Raw genomic sequence first — 27,920 nt, forward strand, 5'->3', positions numbered from 1 at the left:
GATTTATAATTCCACCCAATAAATATATATCAAATATATATCAATTTATCCATTTGAATTTAAGAAATATTTCATTTTAATTTAGATTTGGTTATTTATTCTCCCAAAAATCATATTTCTATCCAATTCAATAACAAAACACTCATTCACGTTTGAGTGTTCTTTTGTTTTTTTAGAGTCTACCTGAACGAGTATCTAATGTTTTTTGGTCGTGCATATATGAATTTAATCACCTCGTGATACACTGGTTGGCGTTTCAGTGCTCTTTTGTTCTTTTAGGGTCTTCCCGAACGAGTATCTAATGTTTTTTGGTTGTGAATATCTAAATACAACTAATCGCCTCGTGATACACAAGTTGGCGTTTTAGTGCTCTTTTATCCTTTAAGGGTCTTTTCGAACGAGTATCTAATGTTTTTTTGGTCGTGAATATCTGAATACAACAAATTGCCTCGTGATACACCGGTTGACGCTTTCAGTGCTCTTTTATCCTTTTAGGGTCTACTCGAACAAGTATCTCATATTTCTTGGTCGTGAACATCTGAATATGACTAATTACCTCGTGATTTAACTCAAAACAAAATAATTGGAATTGGGCTCGTTAAATTCTCCCACTTTTCACACTTTGAAATGCACATAAAATAGTCAAAGCCCACCGTTAGTAGATATTGTTCATACCCTTATAAACAAATATTTTATTCCTCTTCCCAACCGATGTGGGTCCACACCCTTGTAAGAAGTGCTACTTTGCCCTTTCCAGCTGATGTAGGATTTCACAATCCACCCCATTGGGAGCTTAGTGTCATCGTTGGCATACCATTCGATGTCTGGCTCTAATACCATTTGTAACAACTCAAGCCCACTGCTAACAGATATTGTCCGCTTTTGCCCATTACCCATCATCATTAGCCTCACGGTTTTAAACTACTAGGAGGAGGTTTCCACATTCTCATAAAAAAATCATTTGTTTCCTTCCCCAACCGATATGGGATCTCACAACACCGTTCTTATAAAAGAGACACATGCACTTCCACACATTCTTAACCCGAAATGCAAAGTAGTCACGGAGAGGATAATATCTGACGACCTCATAACAATATATATATATATATATAAAATAAATAACTGACGAGCTCATAACAATTACTAAAAATGGTTATATGTAATTAATGGTTAGGATTATATACCATAAATATGTATAGTTTTCATAAGTTTTGGTGATCAACGACAGAAATTCTAATCAAAATAATGCTCGAAACGACACTCCGTATTTACACCCCGCTAAGAAACGACATAAGGGCTTCGATCCGACGACATGTCGTAACAGCCGTTCTTTGCAACAACGTAATGGTCTGGATTCCACTAAATACAATTTTCGAATTTCTGTTAAATTCCGGTATTTTATAAAATGCAAAAGGAAAAAAAATATATATATATATATATATATTCAGAAGATCAAAGTTATGGCGCTCGTTAAAAAAACAAAAATGTTGACTTTTTTTTCATTCGTACTTAAAAAAAATAAATTAATAAAATTGAAAATTGAACATTTATGACTTAGAAATATTTGATATTTAAATTTTATAACGTCTAATTATTAACATACTATGTGCTACGAGTATATATATATTTTTTAATATTTAAAAAAAACACCGGGACAACCCAACTTAACTCAACTCTCGAATTAAGTTGGGTTGCGTTGTGAATTCTATTCAAGTTGTTCCAGCTGTAACAAAATAATAATATTATAATAATTAAAACTTTAAACTTTTATCATTTTACTACTTTACCCTTCCGATAAATTTATAATTATATAATTAAATCTACAAGCTTTCAGGGGCAGAATGGGAAAAACTAAAAAAAGGTTAATTCCAGTAATTTTGCTGTTTTTTTAAAAATTAGCCTACTTTTGGCAATCCGCCTAATTTCCCATAAATAAACGTTTCATTGATATGACGTACGAACGCGGTAAGGTTATTTTGGGTATTTGGTCAAATAATTTTACTTTTACAATTATAATTAGACGTTAGACCCCGAATAACAAAAATTTAGGAGTGGCTATCAATTGCCATTTTTACCGATATAACCTAAAAATCACGAGATACTTCCAAATTTCTGGGAACTTTTTTCCTCCTGCTTGCTGACGTGGATCTCATTTAATTTAATTTAATAATTTCCGTTAATTTATTTTCGTCTGGCCATTGTTAGCGAGCGAAGGTATGTTGGCAGTCCCCTATTAAGCCCCTCACGTCCAGCCTCCTTCTCTCTCACCAAGCACCATTTCATTTCAACGCTTCTCTCTCTCTCTCTTTCGCTCCCGCTTTGTCCTCTGCTTCACTCGCCATGTCCCTCCTCTCTGACCTCATCAATCTCAACCTCACTGATTCTACCGACAAGATCATTGCCGAATACGTATGGTAATTGTTTTCCTCTCTTCTTCGCTTTCTCTGTTTTCTTTTCATGATTCTTTGCGGTTTTCTTCATTTTTTGTTTTGTTTCTTGCAGGATTGGAGGATCGGGGCTCGATTTGAGAAGCAAAGCTAGGGTACGGACTGCTTCTTTCTTTTTTCTGGTGTTTGTTCGGTGTTTGGATCAATATCTGATTGGTTTTGCTGTTTGTGATGTTGATTAATTAGTGGATCTCTGTTTTTTGTTCGAGAGCTTGGAATCGATTGCGCGTGTGTGTGTGTTCTAAGTTTTTCTGGAGAGATTTCTTGATGTTTCAACTCGTTTCGAAATTTGTTGGTGCTTATAATTTTTCTTCAGATTTCGAATGTTCTTACCTCTGATCGTGTATTTTTATTTTTAATTTTTTGCCTGTTTCTAATCGTTCAGGAAATTATCGGTACAGATCATATATGCAGATTTCAAGTGTTTCTCAGTTTTTGTTATTATTATTTTTTTTTCTTTCTTCGACTTTTTCTTTGAAGTTCGGAATCGATCATACTTTTGAGGAGTTGTTCAGGAGAGATTTTCATGCTGTATCGACTTGTTCGAGAAATTAGTAGTACGGCACACGGCATTTCTTCAAATTTGGAGTGTTTGTCTCTCTTTTTTTAAAAGATTTCTTCAACTTTTCACTTGCGAGTTCAAAATTGGTTGTGCGTTTGAGTAGTTTTCTGGAGAGATTTTCTTGCCGCATCTACTCGTTTAAGAAATTTTCAGTACAGAATGGATCATTTATTCAGATTTCGAATGTATCTCCTCTTTCTTCGTTCGTCGACGTTTTGTTTGAGAGTTGAAAATCGGTCGTTCTTCTGCAAAGCTTTTCCGTTCATATTTCTTGCTATGTCCGTACAGATCGTTCCTTAGGATTCTAAATAACATTTTAAAAACCTTTTTCAGACTCTTCCGGGACCGGTGACGGATCCAGCGAAGCTCCCGAAGTGGAACTACGACGGTTCCAGTACGAATCAAGCCCCCGGAGACGACAGCGAAGTCATCTTATAGTATGTACAACGCCCCCACCCTATTACCATACGCCACCTATCCTTACCGATGAAGATTCTACACGGACTGTAGAATCTTTGACTTTTTTGCTCTTATCTGAAATATCCGCATTTAACGGCGTTAGTCTTGTTTGACTGTTAACAGTCCCCAAGCGATTTTCAAGGATCCATTCAGAAGAGGAAACAACATCCTGGTATGGTGAATTCACCGGTGTATTTTTGGTATTTTCCAAGTGAATAGAAAGGGTAATTTCGTCTTTTCGTTTGATAAAATGACCTCGACATAGGTTATGTGCGATGCTTATACGCCATCTGGCGAGCCGATTCCGACGAACAAGAGATTCAACGCCGCCAAGATTTTTAGCCACGCCGACGTCGTTGCGGAGGAACCTTGGTAATCCTATTAATTACTTTAAAAAAATGACTTTCTTATTCCCTTTAATTATAAAAAGAATGAGAATAGGAATATAAAAATTATTTTAATCAGGAATTATATTCGAATCTCGTTCATTTTCTATATTTATACATTTCTGTTTTGGGACGAATTTCACATTTAATGTAAATTAATTAACATAACCAGTAATATTCCCATTTAATAAATGGGTTGTGTTTCACGTTTCAAAATTTCAAAATTGCAAAAAACTTTGAAAAAAAAAATCTAAAAAGTTATTTCAAATCCCATACCTGATCTTCTGCTTTTTCCTTTTCAAAGACATTCATGACACCTCTCCACTCCCCTTGGGCTTGGAACTTGGGAACTGTGACCTTTCTCATGAGTGGGGTTGGTGTTCAAATATAAAATTGGTAGTTGTCAAGAGGGTGTGATAAAATGTCGTATTGGATCAGTTATTAAAATGCGTCCGCCGTCTGCTTTTGACTGGAACTTCTCGCTACCATGAAATTCCTTGGTTTAATAATTGCATTAGGTATGAAATTTGCAATTGTGCGTATTAAATTAACTGAAAAAGTTTGGAACCTAACAAGCAATGGTGTCCCATAATCGGCAAAAGCTGGATGTTAGGCCTCGCCATGTATGCTTCCGTACACAATAATTTATTTTATCACATTTCAGCACTAAAATAACGCATTTCGATTTCTCTCGTGCTCCACTTTCACATCATATTTTTCTTTTCTGTTTCTCTTATGCTAAATGATATCCTTTTTCCTTGATTAATTCATGAATTATAACTTTAAGTAAATGGATTATGGACATAGACACAGAGATTATTGATTCGATGGTATGATTCATTTTAAGATGTGTTTTGATGGTGATGATAGGTATGGAATTGAGCAGGAGTACACTCTACTCCAAAAGGACGTCCACTGGCCACTCGGTTGGCCTGTAGGTGGCTTCCCAGGTCCACAGGTACCCTTAATGCTGTTTAATCGTCATTATTAAAGCTGCTTATCTTCACCGACTGTGTAGATATTTTAATGAATAGTTCTTTCATAACCATAAACAATTATGAGGGTCGGAGAAACAAAATTCAAACAATTTCAAGTCGACTGGACAGAGGACGTGGAAAGAGGAAAAAAAAAGTTTTTAACAATAATGATTTTAAAAAGAATATATTATTATATACCCAAAATGATGTCAGATCAGCATTGCTTCTAGAAATAGTGTAAGAAAAATGGTTATTAAACAATAACTAAAGCTGTAGTTTTAGTAAAAACTATTTTAGGACCTCGAGTATCGTTTACTCAAAATTATCTGTTTAATTGGAATGTGTACAAAAATGGTTTGGAAAAAAGAATCCTAAATGTTAGATAATTATCTGAATCGGTGCCATGCAGGGTCCTTACTATTGTGGCACGGGAGCAGACAAGGCCTTCGGTCGAGATATTGTAGACGCTCACTATAAGGCTTGTCTTTATGCCGGAGTCAATATCAGTGGAATCAACGGTGAAGTCATGCCCGGTCAGGTGCGTCTCCATCGTAATATCCAGTGTCTAAGCACACAGATAATATCCGATTTTATTTATTTATTCTCTCCTTAAAATGATTCCCATTTTTTTGTTTTGTTCTGTTCCGTTTGGACAGTGGGAATACCAAGTCGGTCCAACCGTTGGTATTGCTGCTGGTGATCAAGTATGGATCTCCCGATACATCCTCGAGGTACCCTCTAATTCCAATATCCAATATGAAAAATCACCATTTTTATTTTTTTCTTTTGCAAGATAATATGGTACGGTTGATTTTGAGCATAAGTACACACCATTTTGCTTTTGATTTCTTTAAAAGGTCTATTCTAATTTAAGATCATTCAACTTTTTTTTTGTATTCAATAGATATGTATTCCTTCTTTAAAAACCTATTATCAATTCCTTAACTAGCCGACCTTAATTAGGAGGCGTGTTTTCTATTTTTTTATTTTTTTGTGGTGGTGGAACAGAGAATCACAGAAATTGCAGGAGTAGTTCTGTCCTTCGACCCAAAGCCAATTAAGGTGTGTTATCAATTCAATCAGTAGACGCCAATTAAGGTTGAATTATTTCGTCTTGATGGTGATTGATATGATGTTGTTTTCTTAACAACCAGGGTGATTGGAATGGCGCTGGTGCTCACACCAACTACAGGTGTTGTTTTCATCTTTCTTGAATTTGTCGTTTGTTCTTTAATAATTGAAATCTTTTTGGGTTCTGTTTTTGTGGTTGGCCTCAGCACCAAATCCATGAGAAACGACGGTGGTATTGATGTGATCAAGAAAGCCATCGAGAAACTGGGACTGCGTCATAAACTGCACATCGCTGCCTATGGAGAAGGCAACGAGAGAAGGTTAACCGGCCGCCACGAGACTGCCGATATCAACACCTTCTCTTGGGTATCTTGTCCTTTCTTCCTTTACTCGCTAAACAGTTCAATTTACATAAAGTTGGTAACCTAATAGTGAAGAAATTACAGGGAGTTGCAAACAGAGGAGCCTCTGTCCGCGTCGGCCGCGACACTGAACAAGCCGGGAAAGGCAAGTCACTCTAAACTGAAACCATAATTTCCATTTTCCATCCTCTTTTTGCTGAAAATTTGTTCTGAAAACAATCGTTTCAGGCTACTTCGAGGATCGAAGGCCAGCTTCAAACATGGATCCTTACGTCGTCACTTCCATGATCGCCGAAACAACCATTATGTGGAAGCCGTAGACGGACTCGATCAGCCGGCGCTCTGACGGCGCCGCCCCTATCCGGTTCATCTCTGTTTCTATCTACTACATTTACTACTTCTGAGAGTGATCTATGTCCAAAACTCTGGTTTCTGTATAATATTTGTGTGTGCCATGTGATTGCGTTCAGCCATTGCTTCCTGTTGTTTCCCTTTTTCTTCTTTTATCACAAACAATAATCAATTTATTTTCTTCTGCTCCTTGCTTTTATCGTTCATGCAACTAAATGTCTCTTTTTATTTTTGGGAATTAAAAATGTAATCGTGTTATTATCGTCACCTCGCATGACATAAAGTAATTCTCAGCCTTCCATTTAAATATTTAACCATATTTTAAAAGAATTTATACATGCACGTTTTCAACTAAGTTGATTCCGATAACAAAGTGGGAATATTGCATACAATAATTATACTTTATAACTTTATCATATTAAGAGTACTTATGGAAATTGTTGGTATTTAATTAAGTTCCATGTATACCATTTAATTAATAAGTAAAAGTGGGAACATATTCTCGTCATAAATATTATAAATGAAATGGTTTTGAATCCTATGTTTTAAAAATAAAATGGAAAGCTTTCTTGTAATCTAATTTAATTTGTTTTTTTAATATATTAGTGACTTTATATGAAACTTTATGTGTTTGGAATATTTATTTGAAATTAAATATCATTCGTGCCACTATACCTTCATTAACGATGACTGCACTAAAAATTGCATCTTGTGCCGATTATATGATCTAAATAATTTGACTAATTAATTCAATTACCATTTAGATTGGATTATTGGTTAAAAGTAGTTTGGATTGAACCAAATTGAATTTATTTTTAATTAAAAAATATATATTTTTACTTATTTGTATAATATATACTTATATAGTTTTTAAGTTTTTGAAATGTAATTTTTATTATTGAAATCTTAATTCAATATTTAAATATAAAGTAATAGATATTCCGTATATTAACATTTTTTTTTTTGTTGGTAATTAAAAGCAGGAAGGATTGAGCTCGTTTAATCTAATTATATTTTTTATTTTTATAATTGAGTTGAATTGGGTTCAATTATTATTTAATATGGGTTTGATGAATTATGCCTCTTGTTTAATATGGATTGATTGACTTGACTTGCATGTGTCTATCAATGTTGCTCACCAATGTCTAAAGTCACTTGAAACGAGCCCACCGTTATAGTCAATAAATAAGGTATTAAAAAACATGTGAAATAAATATTCTATAGACAAAATATATATATATATATTAAGCAAGACAATATTCAAACTTTTTAATTGTAGCATATATGCTCGTGTTGACACAATAAAGACTTATTATACAAATGTAACCCTCAAGTTTTAAGCCTTGTTCTATAATTTGGCTTCTCTTACTTCTATCTTAAAATATATATTTTATTATTCTTATTGTTCAAAAACTAAAACTAAACCTTTTGTAGATAATTATTTTTTGGGTTGTTGTTTATTTATTTTATATATTGTGTGTACACGTGGAATATCAAAGGTTTTAAGATATAACAAGTTTAATTAAAAAAAGAAATGTTCATTCAGGAAATTAAAATTTATTATCTTCCATTTTAAATTATAGAATTAATTCTTATGTTTAATAAAAAAGTTGCAACAAGTCTTTTAACCTCCTCTAGATTCTTTCTTTTTAAAATATATTAACTAAATTATAACTTTTATGGAGAAAAAAAAAACGTGGTTTTATGAGAGAACTTGGAAAGTGTAGATACGTTGGGATGAGAATATATTGTGATTTATTTAATTAATAATATTCCTTTTTAATATTTTATATTTAAAATATTATTTATCAAATTTATTATCGTAATATTATAATATCGTGTCATATTACTTGGTAAAAGCCATCGCCACTCGTTCGTTCTTACGTTATCATCCACCGCTTTCTCTTATTATTATTATTTTTTTTTGTTCGTTATTGTATTACTAGTGACCCCACCAATATTTCGTGTCAATGAGGTTTTTCGAAGACAACTTATTTTCGTTGGAGATGTTGCCTACAAAGTACGCTTAAATGTAAGATAAGTTCGAGAGTGATTTTGAAAATTGTATAATTAATTATTTTTCATGTTTGATTTAACTTTTAAACACAATTTTATAACATATAAGTTAATTTGAATAATTTAAAAAATATATTTTTAAGTAATAACGAAATAAAAATGGTTCAAACCTTAAAAAATAACTTTTATTTAGTTGGTTATCAAAACAATTATATATTTTTTTAAGTCGAAAACTAAAAAGAATATAAAACGAAATAATTATATTTATAGTTTAACCGAAATTAAATATTAAATCTACATTAAAAAAAAATTACACTACAAATCTCTAATAAATTCTCACCCAACATAAAATACACAAATAAAAATTAAAAAATTTAAATAATATTTTAATCTCTATTTTAAAAAGGTTAAGATTTAATTTTGTTTATTTTTCTTTTATAAATGTAGATTGATAAATTGAATGGACCAAATATATATATAAAATATAAATATTAATAATTAATATTTAATTTTGATAATTTTTTTACTGTAGAAATAAAATTATGAAATTTTTGTACGTATGAAATTGCAAAATTTAAATATGTTTTTTTTAACCTTAAAAATAGAGGAAATAAGGTTCACATTGGGCCTTATTTAGGTTAGAAATTGGGCCGGCCCAAATGGAAGTAGAAAGTTTGGGCCAAGCCCTTTTTTCGCCTCTTCGTCTACACTGAGAAAGAAAAGGAAGACAACAAAACCTTCTTTCCGAGGCTTCGGTTTATCTATGGCTTTCTCCGTCTCACAGTCGCACGCTTATCTCGCACCTCCTCTTACTTCCCCTCTCGGCCACGGTCACGAGCGAATCTAGGGCTTCCGCTGCCTGTCCATGCTTTATATTTTTTCTATCTTAATCTATCCTCAATTGTTTCGATTCACAGGATTCTAACTTTGAGAATTTTCCGGGGCAGAGTCTTTGGAGGGAAAATAGGATTGGTTTTTTTAAATGTCAGCTGCCTTTCTCTTGTATCTGTTCATGGATCTTTGAAGCTTTGTTTTTTTTTTCTTGGAATAAGTTGTGGAAGCTAGTTTGTGTAAGTATTATTCTGTTTTCAGCAAAATGTTTTGATTTTTTGATGTTTAGCTGTTAAGTATTTGTTGTGTGCTGTGTTTTGGATACCTTTTTTTTTTTTATTAAATTCGTATTCGAGGAATTTAGATGGGCTTATACTTTGCTATGCTACTTTCTTATGTTTTCCCTCTCAATTTGCATATTTGAAACATGTTTTGGATGGATTTCTTTTTCTGATGTTAATGGTAGTAAATGATAATTTGCGTTCTTTCCTGAAATTGAGCTAACCTGGATGATGGATTGTATTTGTTGTAACTGCAGAGTGGTAGAAGTTTGAAAAAGTTGCAATGTACGCGAGGAGAATAAGGTGTAGAAATCAGAGATGGGATTTAGTGTTTCAGCCATCCAAATATTTAAGCAGGCCCGATGGCCGGGATAGTGTTTATTGTCAATATTTGAATTGTAAAAGTTTTTCTCGGAGTAGGTTTGTACGTGATAATTCAATCGCAAGACGTCTATTACCTTCCTTGGGGACACGAGGTGACTACTTAAATTGTCATGCTAGCTTGGAACAGGCTTCAAATTCATTTTTAAGATGTGTTCAGTTACGTCGGTATAGTTCTGAGGGTGATGGAAGGAATGCTAGTGAGGGTAAACACATACCTGTAAAAGATACAGCTGATTTTGAGAAGGGAAAGCCCAGGAAAGAAGTAATAGGGGAGGATGCAAAGCATTGTGATCCTCATGCTGAACTTGGATTACAAGATCAAAAGGAATGGCTTAAAAATGAAAAGCTTGCAATGGAGAGTAAAAGGAGACAATCCCCATTCATCACTAGACGTGAAAGATTTAAAAACGAGTTCTTAAGAAGGATTCTTCCTTGGGAGAAAATCACTGTTTCATGGGATACCTTTCCATATTACTTAAAGTAATCACCGTCACTTTGATTCTATTGTTCTTCTTTTGACAATTATTCTGTTGGATTATTTGATTATCGGCACAATTTTTTCTTGATCTCTTAGTGATCACTCGAAAAGTTTGTTGGTTGAATGTGCTGCTTCCCATTTCAAGCACAAAAAATTCACTTCCTCGTACGGTGCTCGTTTGACTTCCTCAAGTGGCAGAATACTACTTCAAAGCATTCCGGGTAAGAAAAGTCCATTTTCAAACTATCGTGTGATTTGAAAGTATTATATACTGAACTTCTTAGTTCCGTATGTCCTTTCATTGATTGCTGCAGGCACTGAGCTCTATCGTGAGAGGTTAGTCAGAGCACTTGCACGGGATCTAAAAGTGCCTTTACTGGTGCTAGATAGCAGCATTCTTGCTCCTTATGTAAGACATGAAGAAAATCAGACAATTTAAATCAGCCATGGATAGTTTTCTAGTAAATCATAGATCTAACAATTTTGGTAATTATGTCATCCAACTTTTGGTGCAGGACTTTGGTGATGATTGCTCCTCAGAGTGCGAATCAGATGATGAAGTAGAATCTGGTGAGGATTGTGCTTCAGAATCTGAGGATGAGAATGAGAACAGTGCAACTAACGAGGAGTGGACTAGCAGTGGGGAGTCAAAATCAGATTGCAGTGAGATTGACGAAGCTGATGTTGAGGCAACTGCAGAAGCAGCCCTAAAAAAACTTATTCCATGCAATATTGAAGAATTTGAGAAAGTATGCTTATGCATCCTACTCTGATAGAAAAAAGAGAAAAATTGTGTTCTTGGAGCAACTTACTCTAGTNTTTTTTTTTTTTTTTTTTTTTTTTTTTTTTTCTTTCAGATTTTCTGATTGTTGATTAACTTTGTGGCAGAGAGTCAATGGAGATTCCGACGATTCGGCTGAGTCATCACAATCCGAGCCTAGTGAAACTTCTGTTAAGTTAAACAGACCACTAAGGAAAGGTAAGAGCGCTGTAGATTCTTTTTTCAGTCTTAGAATCTGTTACCTGAACTTTCTGTCCCAATCAACACAATCAAATTTCTGTTAGCTTTTCCTCTAAATGTGCTCTGTGTTCTTGTATATACATTTGTATGTGCATGTATGTGTTTTTATGCATGCATCATTTGCATTTTTCTTCATGAGATCACAATGTTATCTGTGGTGATGAGATCATGGGAGTTCGTATTCCAAGGTCAATATTTCTTTAGGAATTACTTTGGTGCTGTTGTAGTTTGCTTAATAATCAATAAATTCTTGGTTGTAAACTTGGTCATAAAATGTTTTAGTAAGTAGAAAATTGATTCTATTGCATTCATCTCCTGTAGGATTTTTTTTTTTTTTTTTTTTTTCTTTTTGCTTAACTTTTTATATTCTACCCCAGGTGATCGAGTGAAGTATGTTGGGCCTTCTATACATGTTGAAGCTGATAAGAGGTGACCTTCTAACTTTGTTTTTGGCACCATTTTGATGATTTGAAGGATATTATTCTTTATAATTCTGAAGTTGAGACAGTGAGATGCATAGGACATTGATGGGACCTTCTAGCTTTGTTTTGGAGATTTAGAAGATAGGTATGAGAGGGTTCTTTTATTTCTCAAGCAGAGAGAAGAGCGAAGTTTGGATTTGGACTCAGTTCTTATGATTGTTGTTGGACGGTTCCCATTGTTATTTACACTTCTTTATTTATTTATTTTTTAACCAATTGGTGACGCTCGTTATAATTTCCCTAGTCCTTACAGTTTGGTTTTATTATTCTTCCCTATATCTACACCAGCGTTCCTTGTGTTTTATAAAAGTTCCATCGTATGTTATAAAAAAAAAAAGAAAAAAAAGAAAAAAGAAAAGAAAGAAAGAAAGAGAATCGCAGTTTGTTTTTGTATTATGTATAATTGTCTCTATGAACTTCAATTCCTCCCCAAAAACCTGTATCATTATGCATGTTTATTATATTCACTGTTCATATGCTTAGTTTCTTATTTTTTCCTCCGAAATGTTTGTCAGTAGAAATTTCTTGTGGCTCTTATCAGAAATGTTTATGCTTGTGCCTTTTCTGTGTGGAATATAGTTCTTAAATTTATGTGGTTTGGTGTTCATGGGGCTTCGGTAAATAGCTAAGATCTAGGTTTAGATAGCCATAGTACTGGAATGCTTGTTGGTTCAATCTTGATGATTTGAACAACTTAAAAGCATTCTATTGGGAGTTCTATAAATCGGTCTAGCTTCTGAAGCCCAGTTGCTGATCTCCTCCCCTATGTGAACTTGGAACCTGATTTTGAGAAATAAAATGCATCACAGGATCACATTGGGGAAGATATCAACATCCGAAGGTCAAAAAATTGCTTATACCATTATTCGTGGCAGGTGAGTTGGTAAGTCACCGTATGTATAGAATTCTGAAGCTTCCTCATTTTTTATTTCTATTTTATGCATCTGCCATGATTATCTTAATAGGTTCACTAAATCTGACATTGTAACCTTTATTTTGTAGTTCAGGATAGAATTTTTACTCATTGTTGTACAGTGAGGTCCTATTCAAAATGATTGAAATGCGAATAATCACCCCCTTATAGAAAATGGTGCACCCTTTTGAGTAGTTCAAAACAGGCATTCAGTGTTGGTCTTAATTTCCGTGTCCAGTTATTTTTCTCGTTTTCATATTGTATTCCTTTATCATGTAAAACGTAAAAATTGGTTGGAATGTTAAATAAAAAGAAATTTTAGAAGTGCCTTTTGGAAGTAGTGTTTTGATTTTATAGTTAATTGGCTCTTTATTTAGAGGAGTGTAATATGTGTAAACAATTAGTTTTTTCCAAAACCTTCACTTTTATTCATTTTTTTCGCTCCATTCCTTGAATTTATTCACAAGAATTGGATAAGTTATTTTTATATATTATTATTTTTTGTATGAAGGGGCTTTTATTTTTATTTTTTTTCAAAGAAGTTATTGTAACTACCATGGGTTGGTTCAATGTCAAGGGACAAATAGCAAACCTAGATTCTTTTCAAGGTGATATTTTTGGTCCTTGGTGGTCATCATCATCTAGGATGTAAATAAACGTATAATTTGTCTATACCACATGTTGTTAGGTCAAACCAATTTTCTTCCACATGTTGTTAGGTCAAACTAATTTTCTTTAGAATTAGTTGATGTGTGCGTAAGTTGGGCTTGGGCGCTGTTTTCTTAGATAAAAATGCATAGAGTTTTGATGTATCTTTTTGTACAAATGAATACTTGGTTATAGTATATATGTTCTTCGATCTAAGCAAGGAAAAGTGTATATTTTCTCCCAATTATGAGTGAGTCTTCTGTTACAAGGAGCTAGAAACTTGGCTGTGGGAGTCGGCTGTGAGGAGATCCCTTAATGATTATTGATTAGTTGCGAAGTTATTTCTTGTTTGACTTGAACTAGGAGACTTCTCATTTCAAGGATATAGTTGACAGATGAGCATCCCTTTATTTCCAACTATGGTCCAGATGACAGAAGTACTCTTTCCTTTTTTTAAGCTTGTTCTTATTTAAAAATTTTCTGATTTTCAATCAGACCAAATCTCGGAGATGAATGGCCTTCTTTTTTTTTTGGTAAAAATTTGTTCTAGCAAACTGGAAATAGAGGAGTAGCAGTATTGTTCCCTATGCTGGGAATAGTCAGGCTAAGGTTCTGTAGTGACATTAGATGGTAGAATCTTTTTAGTTTGGTCTTGTTTGGGCTAACTAGTCTTCCTTTTATATCTTTCTGCTAAGGAAGATTATTGTCTATGCTTCTGAGCAGATTCCTTTGGCAAGTAAGTTTCTTTAAACAACCAAAATTTTTATTAATTGTTTGAATATTCATTGATGAATATGAGTGAAACTATTCAAAATGTAAATCCTTCAATGCTTGCTACTTGTTTCTTCCGTGCTCTTTTTCGGCCAAGTTTTGGTCCAACGTGCACGTCTTCCAACTGTCAGGTGGCTTTCCCAAAGCATAGTAACTGGTTTTTTCCTCCATATGCTTTATGGTCATTTATCCAAGGACAAGTCAAGGTTTTCATAGATAAATACTTTGTGGTTACCGTTTAGGAGCTATGGCTTGAGGGAGTAGAGGATGTTTAATAGTGGGTAGGTCTTCTGTGGATGTTCGGGATCTTGTTTGTTTTCTATTCTCCTCTGGAGTGCTCAGGCTAATGGTTTTGGTTATGATTCCCCTTTCTTAATCTCTTTCTAGATAATTGGGATTATTTGCAATTGTGTTCTGACTTTTTTATATACTTTGCTGGTTTTGTTGCACGGTTACTTTATGCTTTCATTTCTTGAGGTTTTTAATTTATTGTTATTTTACTTTTTCTAGCAAGTTGTAGCAGCAGCCTTGTCATTTTCATTATTACCTTCTTCATATTAAATAAGTCATCACAGTATTATGTGGTCTCTTCAGTATCAGCTACGTTTTCTAGTTGGTTCAAGTACTAGAGAATGTTATTTTGCTCATGGAAATTGCTTATGGGTAGTTTGATGTTTTTGGCCTCCACCTTCTAACATTACTATATGACTTCTTTCTTTTGTGTTCAACTAATCGATGATGCTGATTAGAAGCAAAGAAAATATAGAAGTGTATGGGTTCTTTCAGTACTTGGATGAAATCAACGTTGTCGTGATTTGAAAGCATGTTTCATGTGTTTGTAGGCCTTTATCAAATGGTCAACGTGGGGAAGTCTATGAGGTTGATGGAGATCGTGTTGCTGTGATTTTGGATATGCATGATGTAAAACCAGATGTAGACAAAGATGAGACATCCTCCGAATCCGCATCAAAACCTCCAATCTATTGGATACATGGTAATTTCATTTTTTTTGTAGATAAAATGGTTTTTTAATAATGATTAATTGCACTATTTTGAATCTCAGACTCTTTGGGTGTTAAAGAAAATGATAATATTTACTCTCTTCCACAGCTAAGGAAATCGAGCATGATCTTGATACTCAGTCCGAAGATTGTATTATTGCAATGGAGGTTCTAACTGAGGTACCAATCTTTGGATAAGCTCCAAATTTCTTATTTGCATGGATCTTTCTTGATAATCACTTATAGGTAGACGGCATAAAAATGGAACGGGCAACAATGAGAAGAATGATCTTATCATGCCTTGATATGACATTTACTTATTATTTGCTATTTTCTTGCTTTTTCGCAGGTTGTTAATTCAATGTGATATGACATTTACTTATTATTTGCTATTTGCTTGCTTTTTCGCAGGTTGTTAATTCAATGCAACCTATTATTGTCTATTTTCCAGACTCTTCTCAATGGTTGTCTCGGGCAGTTTCCAAGGCCAACCGTGGGGAGTTTATTCAGAAGATGGAGGAAACCTTTGACAAAATTTCGGGTCCTGTGGTTTTGATTTGCGGACAGAATAAAATTGAATCGGGCTCAAAGGAGAAAGAAAAACTTGTAAGCTCTGGGATCTTACCGAAGTACCTAGACTTTCTACTTCTGAAAGCAACACTTACCTATTTTCTTCTTTTTTTCCCCCCAGACTATGATACTTCCAAATATTGGACGCATTGCCAAGTTGGTAATGTCTTTATACTTATTGATGTTTCACTTTTTTGTTTTTTTGGTGTTGCTTGGTTGATTATCATAGTTTTTAATTTTTTTGTTTTTTTTTTTTAAAAAAAAACTTCCTATGCTGATGTATTGCTATATACTTATATTTTTCAGCCACTATCGTTGAAACGTCTTACTGAGGGGCTTAAGACAACAAAGAGGTCTGAAGATGGCAACATATATAAGCTCTTCACTAATGTTTTGTGTTTGCATCCTCCCAAGGTAACTGGAATTGTAATATTTTTCAATGTCCTCGTATCGTACTTTTTCTTTATAATAAATAAGAGCACTTTATATCTCCCCTTTGTCTTGCTATTTAGATTTAATTCTTTCGTAGTTTTTTTAACTGCTCGATGTGTTACTTAAAAAGTTGAATATGAGGCTCATCTGTGATTTCTTTCTATGATGTGGAGTTAACAGAGAAATAATAATCGTAGATAATTTAATTATGACCTTAACTTGTGGCATTTATGCAATTTTGACCTGACATTAGTGCTTGTCTGTAAGTTGTTCTTGAATATTAAGGACAGTCTTTTTGTGACTCAAATAATTTACCTGGCAGAATGTTTTCAACATTATTTTTGGAAATTAAAAACCTTGAAGATAAAAGAAAATTGCTTTTCCATGCAAGTTGTTTTTATTGATCTTTATTTTTTCAGCGGCTTTCATGTAACCTTTCTTTCATTCTTCGTACAGGAAGAAGAAGTCCTTAGAACATTTAATAAACAACTCGAAGAGGACAGAAGAATTGTCATTTCTCGGAGTAATTTAAATGAATTACATAAGGTGGGAAATGCATGGCCTTTAATGGTGCAAGTTACTTCTAGGCAATTTCCTTCACTGATATTTTTGTTTCTAGAAGATCGAGATTAATATTTTTCCATACTCCTAATTGTCCAATTCGACTTGCAAATAAACTTATGTTGCAGGTTCTCGAGGAAAATGAGCTGTCTTGTTTGGATCTGTTGCATGTAATAACTGATGGAGTAATATTGACCAAAAAGAGTAAGATACAGCTCTAATTAAAATTTCAATTTCCTGCATTCTAAACAGATCACCATAATCATATCCTCTGATATTGGAGTATTGTGGAATAGAAACACCGCATCGCTTTACATTCTACCTTTCAAACTTCTTTTACATTCTAGCAATCGGTCATCTCTTCATCTGTTGCAAATTTTAGGTTGTGGTTTACAAGGTTTTGGCGTATGATTAGGTGATGATCACTAATAAATTGGTACATGGAAGAGTAATTCGTTTTTCTCGGTTTCTACATTGCATTTAGAATTCCAAATGTTTATATGTAGAACTGGAAGTATTTGATATGAACAAATTCACATTAGGATTTTTTGATTGGTTTGAGTTAATAATAGTTCTTTCATATTTGTTCATTTATTGCATTTTTATATCTTGATGGCTTGAGATCAAGCTCGGACATTTTGATGATAGCAGGTGCTGAAAAGGTTGTTGGGTGGGCTAAGAATCATTACCTATCGTCTTGCCAGCTTCCAAGCATAAAAGGGGATCACTTACAGCTGCCACGTGAAAGGTTAATTCTACTTTTTTATGCATAGATTAAGATTTTGATGGGTGTGCAACACTATGGTCTAATTACTATTGTTTCTTTTGCAAAGCCTCGAGATAGCAATCACGAGGTTAAAGGATCAAGAAACAACTTCTTTTAAACCCTCTCAAGGTTTGAAGGTATGCTGCCAACTATTTAGAAAGTTGATTGTGGAACACATTTTAGATTTCTTTACATATTAATTTACATGCTACAGAACCTTGCAAAGGACGAGTATGAGAGCAACTTCGTTTCAGCCGTGGTGCCATCTGGTGAGATTGGTGTGAAGTTTGAAGATATAGGTGCCCTTGAAGATGTGAAAAAAGCACTTAATGAACTAGTAATTCTTCCAATGAGAAGGCCCGAACTTTTCTCTCGTGGGAATTTGTTGCGGGTATGTGGCTTTTCTCCTGTCTCTGTTTGATATACATTTCAAAATAGAAGTTATTATATGGAGAGTCAAGTCTTTTAACTTTATAAAAAATTTATCAGCCTTGTAAAGGAATATTACTTTTTGGGCCTCCTGGAACTGGGAAAACTCTTCTTGCCAAGGCACTTGCTACTGAAGCAGGTGCAAACTTCATCAGTATAACCGGATCAACACTTACATCTAAGGTAAGCTTAGGATACTAGAGATATATTTGTGTGGATTTAAGGTTGTCCTGTTTGAGAAAAACCGGTTTGAATAACACACGAATGGCGCCATGGAAACATTGCCTGTGAGATCTACATGACTGTTAATTTTTTGGAGGCTGTTCTAAATTGTGTTATGTTCTCTGAATATCACTGGGTTTTTCTTGTTCTGCAAACAGTGGTTTGGTGATGCTGAAAAGCTTACAAAGGCCCTTTTCTCCTTTGCCAGTAAACTAGCTCCTGTCATTATTTTTGTTGATGAGGTGAGTTATAGCAATATAGATATGTGCTTTATTTGGAATATTATATAGAAAATCAAATTTTATATTTCAGCTTTCTTTTTGGTTTTGCATTTTTCGTGTTCTGTTTCAAGTGTGATTCAACTTGGCACTTGACTTTATTTTCCACTTCTTTTTTTGAGTCAAATGTTCCCCAATTTGTTATTCCAGGTTGACAGTTTACTTGGTGCTCGTGGCGGTGCTTTTGAGCATGAAGCTACGAGAAGAATGAGAAACGAGTTTATGGCAGCATGGGACGGGTTGCGGACAAAGGACAGCCAACGAATTCTTATCCTTGGTGCAACAAATCGACCCTTTGACCTGGATGACGCCGTCATTCGAAGACTACCCAGAAGGTATGCTTTGATGTTCATCTGTAAGGGACAACTGAATTGGGAGGACTGCAATCGATATGTCAATTTAATTGCTTGTTATTCATTAGGATATACGTAGACCTACCAGATGCTGCAAATCGTATGAAGATTCTTAAAATATTTCTTGCACAAGAAAATGTAGTTCCTGATTTCCAGTTTGATGAGCTTGCAAATGCAACAGAGGGGTACTCTGGCAGTGATTTGAAGGTAACACCGATACTATAGCGTTAAAAGAAACTGGGTTGTTAATCGAAAACTTGAAATTACCAAACGTCGCTAAACGTTGTTCTTTTAATCTGCAGAATCTTTGTATTGCTGCAGCTTATAGACCTGTCCAAGAACTTTTAGAAGAAGAAAATCAGGTAAAATCCTATGCTTCTTTATGCTTGCTGCTATACTAATTTACTCGATTTGGGTTCTTCAAGTCTCAAGATTGGCGTTGGTTTTGATGCCTTGGTTTTTACAAACTGCTGTATTGAGTTTGTCTTGTACTTGCACTTCAGGGTGCCCAAAGTGACAGTGCTACACCATTGAGGCCGCTTAATCTTGATGACTTTATTCAGTCAAAAGCCAAGGTATATACTCAGAATTCAACCATTTAAAAGTTTGTTCAAATCTCTATTTGATTGAAGCAGGTTTCAAGCATTTCATGAATTTTAATGAGATAGTTTGCTCTAGTAATATGCTCGTGAATCTCCGATTTCATGAATTGTCCTCTTTGGGCTTTTTCCCTTTCGGGCTTCCTCTCAAAGTTTTAAAAACGCGTTTGCTAAGGAGAGGTTTCCGTACCCTTATAAAAAAAATACTTTGTTTGTTCCCCTCTCCAACTGATGTGGGATCTCACAATTCACCCTCTCTTCGGAGCCTAGCGTCTTCGCTGACACTCGTTCCCCTCTCTAATCGATGCGGGATTTCATAATCCACCCCCCTTCAGGACCAGTGTTGGGATCTCACACTACACCTGACATGGTGGTGTGTAAGCAACTTGGTTTTCGGTTAAAATCGTTGCCAAACCGATGTCATTGTTTCTCTATTCTCTTGCCTTCCAGAAACTAATTTCAGAAAGGAATTAGGACCCATGAGTTTCATGAAATAAAAAATCCATTTCCAGATTTTCAACAGCCCCCAATCCCTTCTTGATTCCATCTCTTCAAGTTCTTAATGTGCATGTATTATCTATCTATCTCTTTAATAGCTTCTGCTCTCTGCAATAACATAAAAACACTCTGTTCTGATACAAACAGGTCGGACCATCGGTTGCCTTCGACGCCACAAGCATGAATGAATTAAGAAAATGGAACGAGCAGTATGGGGAAGGCGGTAGCCGGAGGAAATCGCCCTTCGGGTTTGGAAACTAAGGTAACACATTTTATTAAAGTAGGAAGGAAATAGAAGAGGAATAAAGAAAGCTCACCTTATCTTCCTAACGGGAACACTTCCCATCCTTTTTTGAGTCCAATAGAGAGAGATAGGCTTCATCAGTTCAGAATCTTATCTTTCATTGTTTCCCAAGTTTTCTTCCTGTAACATAGTTCTATAGAAAACCAGAATTTCTTCTTATTTTTAATTAACTTATTTATTTCCTTTAACCATGATTTTGTTACATAAGTTCAAACTTCGTATATTCATCGATCGTAGTAAGCATTTTAACTTGTTAGTGGTTTGGGTTTGTTTGAGAAACCCATTTCAAATCGGTTTATCGTGTAGTTGAAATTACCTCTCGAGCTTAACTCAATTTGTTAAGACTCATATATCTGCATTATGAATAATTTGTTCGAGAGACCAATTTATCTATGTTTACTATTAGATTGAAGTTGCATTGTCCGGGAAATTTCGAATTATTAATGGACTGAAATTTTGATATTTGATTGAATTTTAAATGTTAAAGAAGCTAAGCGTAGTTAATTTTTTAGTTTATTATCTATATTGACTAAAGTTAAAATTAAAATTTTATTACAATATAATTACCGTAATTATTCTTCGATTTGTTTTACAGAAAAAATATTTGCGTTATATTCTGTCCAATTCTTTAGTTTTTATATATATTTCCCTCATACTCCAAATTTCACTTAATAAACTACAATTTGAACCACTAACCAAAAAAAGGATTGTATTTTTACTTGTAATAAACTCCAAATATCTTGTTCTATGAAAATAATTGTATCTTCGACATGGAGGTATGTGTTTTTGGTCAACTAAAGTATAGTTAAAATATTCCAATGCTTATATTTTTTTTTTAAAGATTAGAAGTTTAATTTAATTGATCCGTCTATTTTATTAATTTTATTTTTCATTTTATTAATCATATAAGCTCTCTTTTCCGTACTAATTTAAAAATGTTACTGACCACAACGTATCAAATCAAATAATAATGTCCTAAAATGAGTTGGTATCAAATCAAATAATAATGTCCTAAAATGAGTTGGTGTCCATTTAATTTTTATGAGCTTAAATTATGTTTTTTTTAGTGTCTTCTATTCTAAGTATTATTAATTAAATAATGATGTAATATACTTTTTAAACAAATATTGGTTGATTTAACATGACGTGATTTACTATATATATATATGAATGATAAAATAAAATGAATAAAGGCACAAAATAAAATGAAAATACAATATATTATATTGTTTATTATAGATTAGAAATGAGAGTTGAGAAATATAACTAAAAATTTTGAACTTTAGAATTATAAATCATGAGGCTAAATTTTTTACGAATTAAAACTTTTTTTTTCTATATATTTATTGAGACGATATGTCATACCGTTACAAGACGGACATGATCGATTGTGAGTTACTCAACTCCTGACCAACGTAGATGAAGCAATGAAAATCCAACTGCTGAAGTTGGAAGACGACTGTGAGAGAAATTAGTTGTTAAGGATATGTAATACTAAATTATAATTTACAATATATATCGTATCTGATATTTTATTATAGACAATTCATTTAGATATTGGACTTAGTGCGGGTGAAAATCTCTTTCCATAATTCTTTCCATTTATTACTGTTTCCATATTATTGTAATTTATTCGATTATAAATAAAAAACTTTCACACGCCATGAGTCCAATGATTTTAGCAAATATTACGAGGATCAAACAATTTTGGTGGTCATGGTTGGTAGTTGAATTTTTCTCTAATTTATCCAAAAAGGAAAAAGAGTAAGACATTTGTCCCAAACTTTAGCTAAAAATGGTCATTCAAGTGAGAGACATCAATCGACAATGACCGTTTTTTTCTCTCAATTATACCTATAAAGATTTATCAAATCTCCACAGCCATAAATACTACTAATTAATACTTCATTTATTTCAAGCTTTTTAAATTTCTAAGGTATCCATCCATAAATTCCTTTCCCAACATATCCATGAAGATCAGCATTTTTATTGCAAATCTTCATCAAACACTAGTCAGTCACCTCAGCTCATCAACATCTCATCTATTTCATAAAACAAAGCATCAAAGACAAACTCTGATGATAATCCATCAAGTTCGGCTGTTCATCAAACTACAACAATTTTCAAATTTCAAATCAACCTAGGCGGGTCAGACAGGCAACTCAGATCAGATCAGATCAGACATGAAAAAAAAAAACTACAAAAGCATCATTCAAAAATCTAAAAAAGGAGAAAAAAAATGTCAACAGGAAAATAAAAGAGGATTAAATAAGAAAACCCACCAGATATTTCAAGCTGGAAGTTGATTTAATTGGGTTGTTCCAGTTCAGCATAAGAGGTTTCAAGATGAGCTTGTTCAGCTTCCTTCACTTCCTTCTCAGTTTTCCGACCTTTCTTGGACTTGTAATACACTGTCATAAATGTTCCTACAGCGCCATATTTCTTCCTGCAGTACTCATAGTGTTCCGCATCAAACATCCTCCAGAAATCTTTCTCATTCAGTTCGGAAACTGCATATAGAGCCTGGAATCCATGGTTTTCCAGAAGCCATTTCTCCATTCTACGAACAGCCTCGGCGCCGTCGAAAACTTCACCCCTCAGGATAGGGCCTGGTGCATAGTACAGCCCAACATCTGTGTACATTTGAGCGTAATGCGTGTCTCCTTGTCGATGATGTAACTCGAATCCTGGTTCGGGATATATCATGGTTTTGACTGGAAGTTTGAAGAGTCTGTGTGGACAGAGCCAAACGGGGTAAACCTGTGCAAGAACACACCAACAAATTGCTGTTGTTAACCAAATCTGCATACTTCAATTGAAATCCACTTCAGATAGACTCATCAGCCACTTGCCTATAACCATCTCTAGTAAAAATACAAATCAATTTTATCCCTTATATCACACGTTTAATCTTTCAGCAATCAAATTTAAAGTCATATCTAATAAATCTCTAAACTTTTATACTCATGACTACGAAGTCTATAAATTCTAGAAGTATCGAATAAAGTCCTATATTTTTTATTTTGTGTTTAATAGAGATCTCTAGCTTGTTAGATATTTTTTAGAATTGGATAGATTTTATCCTATTAGATTTGTGACAAGGGATTTGTATTTTAAAACACAAAGTTGAGCACTTGATGGTATTGGATAACTTTGAAGTTTAAAAACTTGCACAAAACTTAAAGTTTAGGATCAATGTTCAACATTCAATGATTAAACTTGTAATTTAACCATGAATGTTTAAGATGAAGAGCAGTACCTCCAACTCACGATGAGCCCACTCCAAAGCATCCGGAACCTTGTAAAGAGGAACAAGCATATCTTGAATAACATGCATTTCATGATAATAATTCCTGATAGCTTCACCTTGAGTAGCTTTGAGCAGAGAAACTTTGGGAGGCATCATCCATCCAAATAAAAATCTGAACCACCATTGATCTGCAAATGGAAGAATAAGCTTACCCTCCCAATACAAAGACCTTGTGTGCCTATGATAATAATCCCTCGTAGGAATATACTCCACAAACTCCCCTTTCTTGAGTGCTGTAGATGCATGCTGATAGAACCACGGTTTGAACCACCATCCAATTTGATTGATCACATTTCCCTTTCTCTTGGCCTCTACTTTGGAGGCATATCTACCTGTCATGACAACAGCTTCAGAAGGAGTGTAAATCATAGTTTCAACAAAGTCAGGAACCTTTTCTGGGTTATCTTGATCTCCATCTCTAGGTGCAAGAGAATCCATATAAGCTTGTCCTATCTCTTTTAAAGTCCCTCTAAAAGGTTTATATGTAACTTTCATATACTCCTTAACTGGTATAAGCTTAATCTCAGCAGCAACAAGAAGGCCAATTGTTCCTTGGGACCATGGGATCGCATAGAAAAGATCTGAGTACTCATTATCTTTAGTAGCTCTAACAACCTGGCCATCAGCTAGAACAACCTCGTAAGCAACAACAGTGTCCGAGAACAAGCCATAGAGATGGGAGCTTCCTTCAATTCCATAGCCATTGATGAGTCCTCCAACAGTAAGATCATCAAGTTCAGCAACTACAGCAAGAGAAAGATTGAGTGGAACAGTGGCTCTACTGATTTGTCCCATGTTCACAAGGGGCTCAACTTTGGCAATCATTTTCTCTTGGTCAATATCCAAAATGTTCCGAAAAGCTGATAAATCAACCTCAAAATGGCGTGCTCTTTTATAGTCGACATTTCGCATTCCAACAGCAATCCATGGTTTTCGAGCTGTGCAAACAAGTCCATCCTTTGCTGGGTTCCTCTGTTTAAGGCGCTTTACAACTTTCTCGACATTTTCATCATGTTCCTTTTGGCGTTTCTTGTAGGACTTCCAGGCAGATCTGACATCTCCAAGATATGTGAAGAAGTATAGGCAGAATGATATAGGAAGGACAACAAAAATAACTAAAATCCATCGGAATTTCACAAAGTAGTCCACCCAGACCTTCTTCCTCTTTGGACGCAAAGGAACCTCTAAATCTGACATTGTGCTACACGATTATGCCTTCAATGCTGTAACAATGAAGACAAATGGTCAAAATGGTTGCAAAAATATCTCACATTTTTAAATCAAGAGTGAAATTTCATCAAGAATGGCCTCTACAAAAAGATTGTACGCCACTACCGAGAAAAAAAAGAGGGTTTATTAAGTGACATTGAAAAAAACAGAAACAAAAGGAATGTTCAAATGCGTTTCAGCATTTTGAAGGAAAGAAAGCCCATATAGTCTATTTAACCGCATATCATGTTCATTCATCAGAAACAAGAACTTATTTATGATTTATCAGACACAAAAACTTATTAATGCAGGCGTTTGAAGCAATTATTCCAAGAGTAGATACAATCAACCTAATATTTTTTTGCTCAGAGAGAAAAAAAATAAAATAAATTAAGGAATGAAACTAAATTCCTCGTGCAACGGTATCTGGCACAGATAAAAGAATAAAATATAAAATTAGAGGAGTGGATTCTCCCTCAATTTCTCAGCAACCAAACAGAGGGAAAACAGAGAAAGCAGCACTAAGATCACTCATTCACAAACACGAAAACGAAGGATTAAAATGTTGCATCAGCATTCAGCAGCAGTTTGGGCGAAGAAGCTGAGAGGTTACCGGCGAGGAATAAATGTGAAACAGAAGAACAAAAAAATCGAAGCGTAAAGGCGTGTGTAAAAGCCGAGAAAAAAAAAGTTGCAAACGGAGAATGAAGATGAAAATCGAAGTAAGAGTAGGTCAGAAGCAAAATTATACAAAATAAAACCAACAATCAAACCTAATGAACTCTGATCCTCAATTATAATTCCACTTCAAAAGGAAAGAAACAAAAAAAGTGAAAGAAATCCAAGGCAGATCGATGCTTCAACAGTAAAAAATTCATGTACTAATCATACAAGTTTCTCTTTCGTTTTCGAGTGAATAAAACAACTTCAACCAAAAAAAATCGCGCCATTCGTTTACAGAAAAAAAAGAGAAAACAAGATACAAGATGGAAATGATGACTCCTAGAAGTAANTAATAAAAATAACAGTACTTCTCAACAAATTTCTTCCCGACTCTATAAAATAAAATAAAAAAATAGGGTCACAAGACCTTCGATTGACCATGGGGCAACGTTCTTAACCCAACTCACGTACTGCTTAAATAGACGAACAACTCAACTTTTGGAGCATACTGCATCGCCAAGTGGCGTCCCCACCTTCATGCAGTATATCATTGACAGTCCCTCGTGAGTGCAACACGTTGAAGACGGTTGAAATGACTACTTCTGAGAAATTGAGATGCGTCTAGAAATTCATCCAACTTCGCACCTTCGGGTATGAACTGCAAATGTGCTTATCTTCGGGGAGAAAGAGCGAATTAGCATTTTTTATTTTAAAATGTATTAAATAGTTTTTGCATTTTTTATTTTAAAATTTTGCCAATAATCAACAAATACGACAAAAATCCAACAAACCTCCAAAAATTTCAAATAAAAAAGTCAAAACTAATTATTTATTTTTTGAAAAAATTTAATATAAACTATTTGAATTAGTTATCAATTTTCTTCCGAATATAATATTTTAATAATTTAGTTAATTTATAACTCAATAAATGTAGCATTGATTTTTTATTTATTTATAAAAAGTATTAAATAAATATTTAAAAGGTTGAATAGCACAAGAATAATTTAAAAAAAAAAATGAAGGACTAGAATGAAATAATTGAATAATGGAGGGACTAAAATGCAATTAAAAGAAAGCTTTTCAGAAAGTAAGCAGGCATGTGCATCATTCAACTCTGATGTTACCTATCAATACAGGAGATATTATGCAGATACTGCTGCCACCTCACAAATTTAAAATAAACCTTTTATTATTATTATTATTATTATTATTATTATATTTTACTCTAATTTTTTTAATTCAATCAAATTATATTTTAAATCAGATTAAAAATAAAACTATTATAATTCAATATATTATTGTTGATCAAATTTGAATAAAAAAATAATTATAATATATATATTTTTAAAAAAGATATAGGGTATTTTTTGTTTAATTAATCTAGCTAATCATCATTAATACTTGAATTGTTCATAACCTCTTGAACGAGAAGAAATGGTTTGTTAATTAAATTTGGCATAATTATTGTTAATTAATTAATACTACTAAATCATCATTAAATCACACATTCACCTCCTTCCCATATAATTGAATTTCTGTATAATTGTACAAACAATATGTTTCACTAAATAAATACACCTTATTATTATGATGGTTGGCTACAAAAATAAATTATAAATTAATTGTTTAGAAATTACTTGGTGGTGAAAAGCTTAAAATTACTTNATCGATGCTTCAACAGTAAAAAATTCATGTACTAATCATACAAGTTTCTCTTTCGTTTTCGAGTGAATAAAACAACTTCAACCAAAAAAAATCGCGCCATTCGTTTACAGAAAAAAAAGAGAAAACAAGATACAAGATGGAAATGATGACTCCTAGAAGTAATAACACCATACTTTTAAAAGCGTAAAGAGAGAGATGAAGTTTTAGAAATGCAAGAACAGAAACTGAAAAATAGAAGAAAAAAAATGTTCGGATTACAGAGGATCATGAGTTTCACGGCTGAAGTAAGAACACTACCAGAAGCTGCGACGGCAATGGCGACGGGGAGATGAACGACGGCGGAAGAGTGAAGGAAGAGAGTGATCAGAGGGACAGACGTTTTATTGGCGCGCTCTTCATCTCTCTCTCTCTCTCTCTGTCCCTATTGAATTATGACTGCACCTGTTCCTTATTAATTATCTTCCCATTAACCTCTGTGAATTTTAAATAAATAAATAAATAAATAAATATAGAAAAAGCGAAATTTTACTTTTTTTAAAAAAAATTAATAAACAAAATTCAACAGTTTATGTGGGTCCCAATGTCCATGCATTATTGATGTGGCATAATTTTATTGGTTA

General features: G+C 33.8%; 3 protein-coding genes across 9 annotated transcripts; 2 read left to right on the forward strand and 1 right to left on the reverse strand.

Moving 5' to 3' along the window:
• The first annotated feature begins 2,234 nt into the window (after nucleotides 1–2,234).
• LOC111779198 (glutamine synthetase nodule isozyme-like) lies at nucleotides 2,235–6,812 on the forward strand. Of its 2 annotated transcripts, XM_023659293.1 has the most exons (13): nucleotides 2,242–2,414; nucleotides 2,503–2,542; nucleotides 3,343–3,446; nucleotides 3,592–3,640; nucleotides 3,734–3,840; nucleotides 4,725–4,812; nucleotides 5,241–5,369; nucleotides 5,488–5,562; nucleotides 5,840–5,893; nucleotides 5,986–6,023; nucleotides 6,109–6,268; nucleotides 6,349–6,409; nucleotides 6,493–6,812. In XM_023659293.1, the coding sequence occupies exons 1-13, from the start codon at nucleotides 2,341–2,343 to the stop codon at nucleotides 6,582–6,584; spliced, it is 1,071 nt and encodes a 356-aa protein (XP_023515061.1). In that variant the 5' UTR covers nucleotides 2,242–2,340; the 3' UTR covers nucleotides 6,585–6,812. The 2 variants fall into 2 exon arrangements, with proteins under 2 accessions (XP_023515062.1, XP_023515061.1); XM_023659294.1 differs by lacking the exons at nucleotides 6,109–6,268; nucleotides 6,349–6,409 and having other exon boundaries at nucleotides 2,235–2,414; nucleotides 5,986–6,025; nucleotides 6,494–6,552.
• A 2,558-nt stretch (nucleotides 6,813–9,370) lies between these two features.
• On the forward strand, nucleotides 9,371–20,743 carry LOC111778527. Of its 3 annotated transcripts, none has more exons than XM_023658418.1 (25): nucleotides 9,371–9,701; nucleotides 10,001–10,607; nucleotides 10,702–10,826; nucleotides 10,920–11,014; nucleotides 11,121–11,354; nucleotides 11,494–11,584; nucleotides 12,004–12,055; nucleotides 12,918–12,983; nucleotides 15,283–15,434; nucleotides 15,551–15,621; nucleotides 15,853–16,047; nucleotides 16,133–16,171; nucleotides 16,318–16,425; nucleotides 16,900–16,989; nucleotides 17,133–17,208; nucleotides 17,656–17,752; nucleotides 17,838–17,907; nucleotides 17,985–18,161; nucleotides 18,260–18,382; nucleotides 18,580–18,663; nucleotides 18,850–19,034; nucleotides 19,121–19,259; nucleotides 19,355–19,414; nucleotides 19,556–19,627; nucleotides 20,297–20,743. In XM_023658418.1, exons 2-25 carry the CDS (start codon nucleotides 10,027–10,029, stop codon nucleotides 20,408–20,410), a joined length of 3,096 nt encoding a protein of 1,031 aa, XP_023514186.1. In that variant the 5' UTR covers nucleotides 9,371–9,701; nucleotides 10,001–10,026; the 3' UTR covers nucleotides 20,411–20,743. The 3 variants fall into 3 exon arrangements, with proteins under 3 accessions (XP_023514186.1, XP_023514187.1, XP_023514188.1); XM_023658419.1 differs by having other exon boundaries at nucleotides 9,371–9,615; XM_023658420.1 differs by lacking the exon at nucleotides 12,918–12,983.
• A 1,732-nt stretch (nucleotides 20,744–22,475) lies between these two features.
• Nucleotides 22,476–27,751, reverse strand: LOC111778854 (delta(24)-sterol reductase-like). Of its 4 annotated transcripts, none has more exons than XM_023658839.1 (3): nucleotides 27,598–27,751; nucleotides 23,713–24,986; nucleotides 22,761–23,213 (listed from the first exon to the last, which is right to left on the reverse strand). In XM_023658839.1, the coding sequence occupies exons 2-3, from the start codon at nucleotides 24,958–24,960 to the stop codon at nucleotides 22,761–22,763; spliced, it is 1,701 nt and encodes a 566-aa protein (XP_023514607.1). In that variant the 5' UTR covers nucleotides 24,961–24,986; nucleotides 27,598–27,751. The 4 variants fall into 4 exon arrangements, with proteins under 4 accessions (XP_023514610.1, XP_023514607.1, XP_023514608.1 ...); XM_023658840.1 differs by lacking the exon at nucleotides 27,598–27,751 and adding an exon at nucleotides 25,586–25,701; XM_023658841.1 differs by lacking the exon at nucleotides 27,598–27,751 and adding an exon at nucleotides 25,449–25,579.
• Between the last annotated feature and the right edge of the window lie 169 nt (nucleotides 27,752–27,920).

Source organism: Cucurbita pepo, chromosome LG17 (genome assembly GCF_002806865.2).
Source record: "Cucurbita pepo subsp. pepo cultivar mu-cu-16 chromosome LG17, ASM280686v2, whole genome shotgun sequence".
In the NCBI taxonomy this organism is placed as follows: domain Eukaryota; kingdom Viridiplantae; phylum Streptophyta; class Magnoliopsida; order Cucurbitales; family Cucurbitaceae; genus Cucurbita; species Cucurbita pepo.

What these genes read in the sequence shown, in the direction of transcription:
- LOC111779198 (XM_023659293.1), top strand. Translation starts at nt 2,341, where the DNA reads ATGTCCCTCCTCTCTGACCTCATCAATCTCAACCTCACTGATTCTACC. An exon ending in ATTTGAGAAGCAAAGCTAGG is followed by an intron (nt 2,543 to 3,342) that starts GTACGGACTGCT and finishes AACCTTTTTCAG; the next exon opens with ACTCTTCCGGGACCGGTGAC. An exon ending in ATATCAACACCTTCTCTTGG is followed by an intron (nt 6,269 to 6,348) that starts GTATCTTGTCCT and finishes AAGAAATTACAG; the next exon opens with GGAGTTGCAAACAGAGGAGC.
- LOC111778527 (XM_023658418.1), top strand. Translation starts at nt 10,027, where the DNA reads ATGTACGCGAGGAGAATAAGGTGTAGAAATCAGAGATGGGATTTAGTG. An exon ending in ACTACTTCAAAGCATTCCGG is followed by an intron (nt 10,827 to 10,919) that starts GTAAGAAAAGTC and finishes TGATTGCTGCAG; the next exon opens with GCACTGAGCTCTATCGTGAG. An exon ending in TTACAGCTGCCACGTGAAAG is followed by an intron (nt 17,753 to 17,837) that starts GTTAATTCTACT and finishes TCTTTTGCAAAG; the next exon opens with CCTCGAGATAGCAATCACGA.
- LOC111778854 (XM_023658842.1), bottom strand. Translation starts at nt 24,960, where the DNA reads ATGTCAGATTTAGAGGTTCCTTTGCGTCCAAAGAGGAAGAAGGTCTGG. An exon ending in GGGCTCATCGTGAGTTGGAG is followed by an intron (nt 23,214 to 23,712) that starts GTACTGCTCTTC and finishes GTTCTTGCACAG; the next exon opens with GTTTACCCCGTTTGGCTCTG.